The 6,909-nt window shown below is 38.6% G+C and overlaps 1 protein-coding gene across 2 annotated transcripts in view; it reads right to left on the reverse strand.

Moving 5' to 3' along the window:
• The window catches only part of AGXT2 (alanine--glyoxylate aminotransferase 2), a 94,316-nt gene extending 88,039 nt beyond the window's left edge, over window positions 1–6,277 (reverse strand). For both annotated transcript variants that reach the window (XM_006875385.1, XM_006875384.1), the window contains exons 1-2: window positions 6,194–6,277; window positions 3,546–3,730 (exon numbers count right to left, since the gene is read on the reverse strand). In XM_006875385.1, the coding sequence (XP_006875447.1) occupies window positions 3,546–3,730; window positions 6,194–6,229 (221 nt within the window). In that variant the 5' untranslated portion in view covers window positions 6,230–6,277. The remainder of the gene's footprint in view (window positions 1–3,545; window positions 3,731–6,193) is intronic.
• Between the last annotated feature and the right edge of the window lie 632 nt (window positions 6,278–6,909).

Here is a 6,909-nt window from a genome sequence, read left to right on the forward strand (position 1 = left end):
TTTTATCAGGAATGGATGTTGGATTTTGTCAAATGCCTTTTCTACATCAATCTATATGATCATGTGATTCTTTTCTTTTTTCTTATTTATATGGTGGATGACGTTGATAGTTTTTCTAATTTTGAACCATCCTTGCATCCCTTTTATGAAACCGACTTGGTCATGATGTATTATTTTTTTTTGATGTACCTGTTGGATTCTGTTGGCTAGGATTTTGTTGAGGATTTTTGTGTTTATGTTCATGAGGGATATTGGTGTGTAATTTTCTTTCTTAATGATGTCCTTCCCTGGTTTTGGTATGAGGGTTATGCTTGCTTCATAGAAAGTATTAGGGAATTCTCCATCTTCTTCTGTGTTCTGGAATAATTGGTGACAGTTCTTCTCTGAATGTTTGGTAGAACTCAGCTGTAAAGCCATCTGGGCCTGGGCTTTTGTTGGTCAGGAGTTTTTTGATGACCTGGTCAATTTCTTCTTTTGTTATGGGTTTGTTCAAATTTTCTACTTCAGTCCGAGTAAGTTTAGGTAGGTCGTGTTTTTTCTAGAAATGTTTCCATCTTGTCCTAATTTTCAAATTTGTTGGAGTACAGCTCTTCGTAGTATTCTCTTATTATCTTTTCGATTTTGTTTGGTTCTGTTGTGACTTCCCCTGTGTGGTTTCTAATGCAATTTATTTGTGTCCTCTCCCTCTTTTCTTTAGTTAGTTTTGCCAATGGTTTGTCAATTTTATTAATCCTTTCAAAGAACCAGCTTCTTGTCTTGTTGATTCTTTCTATAGTTTTTTGGTTTTCCATCTCATTTATTTCTGCTCTTATCCTTATTATTTCCTTTCTTTTGGAGACTGTAGGTTCCCTCAGTTGGTCTGCTTCTAATTGTTGAAGATGCTGTGTTAATGTGTTGATTTTGGCTCTTTCCTCTTTTTGGATGTGTGCATTTATCGCAATAAATTGTGCTCTCAGGACTGCTGTCGCCGTGTCCCAAAGATTTTGATATGCTGTGTTTTCATTCTTGTTTGTTTCCAGAAAGTTTGTGAATTCACGTTTAATTTCTTCTTTTACCCAGTCGCTTTTCAGCAGGGTGTTGTTCAGTTTCCATGACTTCGATTTTATTGATTTGGCCTTCTTATTGTTGATTTCTAGTTTTATGGCATTGTGGTCTGAGAAGATGCTCTGTAGAATTTTGATGGTTGTGAATTTATGGAGGCTTGCTTTGTGACCTAACACGTGGTCCATTCTGGAAAATGTTCCATGTGCACTGGAGAAGAATGTGTATTGTGCCATTGTTGGATAAAATGCTCTGTATACATCTATGAGGTCAAGTTGGTTGACTGTGTTGTTAAGTTCCTCTGTAGCATTGTCGAGTTTCTTTCTGGTTGTTCTATCCATTTTCAAGAGTAGTGTGTTGAAATCTCCCACTATAATTGTGGATTTATCTATTCCTTTCTTCAATTCCATTAAGGTTTGCTTCATGTCATCCTTACTTTTAAGAAGCACTCTGGTTGTACTTCTTCCAAGACAAATTTGTTTCTTCTTCTGGCAGTTCATGGTACTTCTAATATTCTTTACCAACAACAGAGTTTAAATGCATCAATTTTTCTTTGGTCTTCCTTATTCACTGTCCAACTCTCACATGCATATGAGGTGATTGAAAATACCATGGCTTGGGTTAGGCTCACCTTAGTCCTCAAAGTGACAGCTTTGTTCTTGAACAATTTATAGAGGCCTTGTGCAGCAGATTTGCCCAATGGACTATGCCACTTGATTTCTTGACAGCTGCTTCTATGTGTGTTGATTGTGGATCCAAGCAAAGTAAAGTCTTTGATAACATCTGTCTCTTCTCCATTTATCATGATGCTATGTAATGGTCTAGATTTTGTTTTCTTTATATTGAGGTGAAATTTGTACTGAAGGATGTAGTCTTCAATCTTAATCAGTAAATATTTCAAGTATCTTTTGCTTCCAGCAGCAAGGTGTAAGCAAATCTGCATATTGTAGACTGATAATTCTTCCTCCAATCCTGACGCCACATTTTTCTTCATATAATCTATCTTCTTGGATTATTTTCTCAGCATACAGTTGGAATAAAAATGGTGAAATATTATAACCCTGGAGCACACTTTCCTGATTTTAAACCATTCAATATATCCTTGTTCTGTTCTAACAGCTGTCTCCTGGTCTATGTAAAGGTTCCTAATAATCCCAATTAAGTGTTCTGGAATATCCAGTCTTCTCAATGCTTTCCAGAGTTTGTCATGATCCACATATTAGAATGCCTTTGATAGTCACTAAAGCACAAGTAGACATCTCTTTCTGCTTTTAGTCAAGATCCATCTTATATAACTAATTATATCCCTCATTCTAAGTCCTCTTCTGAATTGGCTTGAATTTCTGGCTACAATCATTTTTAAAGTATCTTCAGCAAAATTTTACTTACATTTGATATTAATGATATTGTTTGATGATTTCCACATTCTGTTGGGTAACCTTTATTTGGAAGGGTCACAAGTATGGATCTCTTCCAAGCGGTTGGCCAGCTTACTGTCTTTCAAATTTCTTGGCATTTTCTTGGCACTCAAGTGAGTGCCTATAGTACTGAATCGGTTAGTTGAAAAATTTCAATGTGTATTTCATCAACTCCTGGAGTCTTGTTTTTTGCTAATGCCTTCAATGCAGCATGGACTTCTTACTTCTCTATGACCGGTTCATGATCATATGGTGCCTCTTGAAATGGTTAAACGTCTTTTTCTGTAAAGTGAGATACCTACCACCCCACCTGAAAGGATCAAAGAAGAACCTACCAGAGTACTTACGCGTGGGTGATTTGGTATTCAAGGTTGCAGAGAATCTCAAGATTAGTTAATTCATATGTTTATCATGTCAATTTATATGATGTCTTCGTTGTATTATCCTTTTTTTCCTCATCTATTGCTGAGAGTTACTTAAGATAATCCCCAGGCTATAAATTCTCATTTTTCACCCCATATACCTGCCTTTACTTTTATCTCTACCTTTTTCTCAGTAAAGCCCATTTCTTTGTAAAGATTTTTCTAGAGAGGACAAACATGCACACAGCAAAACTCCAGGCACACAATACATACCACACTGCACGTGTAATGATAATTATAGAACCTGGAATTATCTAGAAAAGAAAGAGTACAATGCTAAGACTTTTGCTCAGCAAACAGCATGGCATACATTACTCATAATCAGTTAAGAGTTAAACATTTTTTTTTTTTTTTTAACCAGAGTAAGTGAAAATGAGTTCCCAGGTGGTGCAAATCACTAACTTGCCTGGCCACTAACCAAGCGGTTAGAGGTTTGAATTCACTCAGAGGCACCTACTTTTCAGACCCAATTTTGAAAAATTTGCCACTTAAAACCTTCCGAAGCATGGTTCTGTTCTGACATAAAGTAGGGTTGTCATGAATAAGGACCAAGTTGATGGCAACTAGTTGATTGAACCATGGGTTCTGAATGATAAAGATGATTATGAACTTGGTTTTCAAATATTCCTCAGGATAGAACACCCCATCTTTTAATGATACTCACGGGTGGCAGTGACCAACACTGACAGTGACAATCCCTGAAAAGAAATCGAGGTATCTGTTTCCCTCAGCATCAAATAGCCACTCCATGTGTCCTTGATGGAGCAATAGGGGCTTCTGAAAGTACTCCGCTGACACTGGAGAGAGATTTTGCTTGTGGATCTCCAGAACACGATTATATGCAAGGGTCTGTAGATAGACAAAAGTTAAAATATTTCTTTTCCTTATCTTTGCATTTCTTGCAAGATCCTGGTAAGGTGCTGCAGGATAAACAATGGACTGTTAACTGCAAGGTCAGCAGTTCAAGCCCACCAGTTGCTCCTTGGCATCAACAGTCTCTCTACTTCTGAAAGGTCATGTTGTTGTTATTGTTGTTAAGCGCCGTCGAGTCAGTTCTGACTCATAGTGACCCTGTATAGGATTTCTGAGGAGCAGCTGGTGGGTTTGAACCACTGACTTAGTGTTTAATAGTCTAGTCTGTCTGGAAGGTCATGGCCATTGACAACTCTATGGGGAATAGATCTACTCTGAATCATGTGAGTTGCAATGAGTAAAAGTAGACTCAACAATAACCTTTTTTCCCCTCTCTCCTGAACTGAAGGAACCCTGGTGGAGCAGTCGTTAAATGCTTGGCTGCTAATTGAAAGGTCAGTAGTTTGAACCCACGAGCTATTCCACAGGAGAACGATTCGACAGTCTGCTTTTATAAAAATTACAGCCTTGGAAACCTTGTGGGAGCGTTCTACTTTGTTGTCTATGTTTTGATTGTTGTTGTTGCTGTTAAGTGCTGTCGAGTCAGTTCTGACCCATAACGACCCTGTATAGGGTTTCCTAGGAGCATCTGCTGAGCTTGAACTGCTGACCCTGCAGTTCAAATGACTTTGTAGTCTGGCTCATTAACCCACAGTGCCACACCAGGACTCCCTGTTCTCTATGTTGTTGTTGTTGTTAGTTGCCATCGAGTCGGTACCGACCCATAGTGACCTTATGCACAGCAAAATGAAACACTGCCCGGTCCTGGGCCAACCTCACTATTGTTGCCATGGTTGAGTCCATCGATGCTGTCACTTGGCCAGTCCATCTCATTGGGGGTCTTCCTCTTGTCCTCCTGTTCTCTATGGTCACCATAAATTGCGATAGACCCCATGACAGTGGGTCTACTGAGCTAAACTGAAAGGAGCTGCCCTATAATGACTCTGAAGTGAATGCATTTATACTATATTCTTCTTGCAGCACACTAAGGCCCTTCTCTTTAAGTAGTACAATTATTTTTCATGGAGCTTCAATCCATTTTTAGGAGAACCATGAAGAAAGCCTGAAGTTTTCTTCTTCTCAATGAAGATCTCTCCTTGGCTTTGGGTTTGACTATATCAATGAAAAGAAAATGGGCTTTGAAAGGAGAATATCTGAAACAATAGAACCTTTTTCTCCTATAGTTTTTTTTTTTTTTAAATTAAAATCAAATTGAAGTGTGGTGTTTGTAGCTTTAATTATCAGCATCCTTCTCATGCTTCTCTTCATTAGGGCTCCCTCATGACCTATCTACTGATGCTACAATTTTTGTGCTGGACTACAAAGTGGGTTTGAATCACAGGTTGGTGGTTTAAGCTCACCACCCACTCCTTGGAAACTCTATACAGCGTCACAATGGGTCAGAACTAACTTGATGGCACTTAACAATAACAACAACAACAACAAATATTATGTATGATGAAGAGCAAAGATATCAGTTTGTGTACTAAGGTACACCCGACCCAAGCCATGGTATTTTTAATTGCTTCATATGTATGTGAAATTTGGACAATGAATAAGGAAGAACATAGATGCATTTAAGTTATGGTGTTGGAGAAGAATATTGAAAGTATCATGGACTGCCAGAAGAACAGACAAATCTGTTTTGGAAGAAGGACAGCCAAAATACTCTTTAGAAGCAAGGATGATTCGTCTCTCCTACTTTAGGCACATTACCAGGAGGGACCAGTTCCTGGAGACGGACATTATGCTTGGTAAAGTGGAGGGTCAGCAAAAAAGACATTGATTAACATTGTGGCAGAAGCAGTGTACTCAAGTATAACATGTGTGAGGACAGCACAAGGCAGTGCTTCCTTCTGTTGTGCATAGTGTCACTACGAGTAGGAACCGACTTGACGGCACCTAACAACAAACACAATGCTCATGGTAAAGGGGTTGCTGACAGAGACAGAGAAAGAGAGAGAGGCTAACTCTATTGGTGGAGAACTCAGGAAAGCCAGATCAAACATTGCCTTATGAATCAATCAAAATTGTAAAGTATAATCTCCTTGTACTATTTGTCTGCCTCTGCCACACACATGCATACACATAGCACACACCAATTTAAGCACTGATGCTAAGCCTCATCTTTCTCCTGTGGAACAGCTGGTCGTTTCGTTCTGCCAACCTTGAGGATAGTAGTCTGATTCGTTACCACCGTACTGCCAGAGCTCCTTTAAATGGAGTAAGAGGGGATCAAATGTTCCTAGTGCCTAAAAGGAAGGAGATTTTAGAGTATCTGTGATGGGACCACTTGGTGACAAGCAGGGCCATGTTATGGTCCTTCATGAGGAAAAAATTCAGTGAGACTGCTCAAGACAAACAACCTCTTTTGGGATTTCCTGAAGCCCTGCATCTTACCTTGTACTTTTCAGGTATGAAGTCACATGGAGGCATCTTAGGTTTTGTGTGAAGACCAAACCTGGTTCCAGATGTCCAAAGAGTACCTAGTAAAATTGAAGTGAATTAGAATTCTCAATTAAACATTATATTGGCTTGTTTGTGAAAATCACCTATAATTATCTGAATAAAGGTTCTTAAACAATTTAATACCTTAGGGTTTTGTTTAAAAAAAAAAATTTTTTTTTAAAGTTTTTATTGTGAACTGAGTAAAAGTTTACAGGGCAGATCATCAGTTTTACATTCAACAAATCATATACTTTGTTTCATCACAATGATTATGATCCCCTCCAGTTAATAGTATTTCTCTCTATTCATTTTAGCTCTTTTTTTTTTTTTTTAAACATTCAGGCATAAAAAATAATTTAAATCACCAAAGGGCACACTCTTCAAGCCTGCCTCCTGGCTGTCAGCTCTCAGTCCCTCTCTTTCCATGACTCTAGAGTCCTCAGCTGCTCCTTCTCTCCATGTCCCCATCTCTGCCTCCATCTCTGGTGTCACTGCTTCTCTGGATAAGGTCCTACAGTCTGCTTGTGCTCTTCTCCATTGATGGTCCTAGGGTCCTCTGCTTCTGGACTGCAAGATTAACTACTCTATTTATTTATTTATGGTTTTTATTGTGGATTGAGTGAAAGTTTACAGGGCATATCATCAGTTTTACATTCAACAAATCATAT

This window comes from Chrysochloris asiatica, unplaced genomic scaffold (assembly GCF_000296735.1).
Source record: "Chrysochloris asiatica unplaced genomic scaffold, ChrAsi1.0 scaffold00324, whole genome shotgun sequence".
NCBI classification, from domain to species: domain Eukaryota; kingdom Metazoa; phylum Chordata; class Mammalia; order Afrosoricida; family Chrysochloridae; genus Chrysochloris; species Chrysochloris asiatica.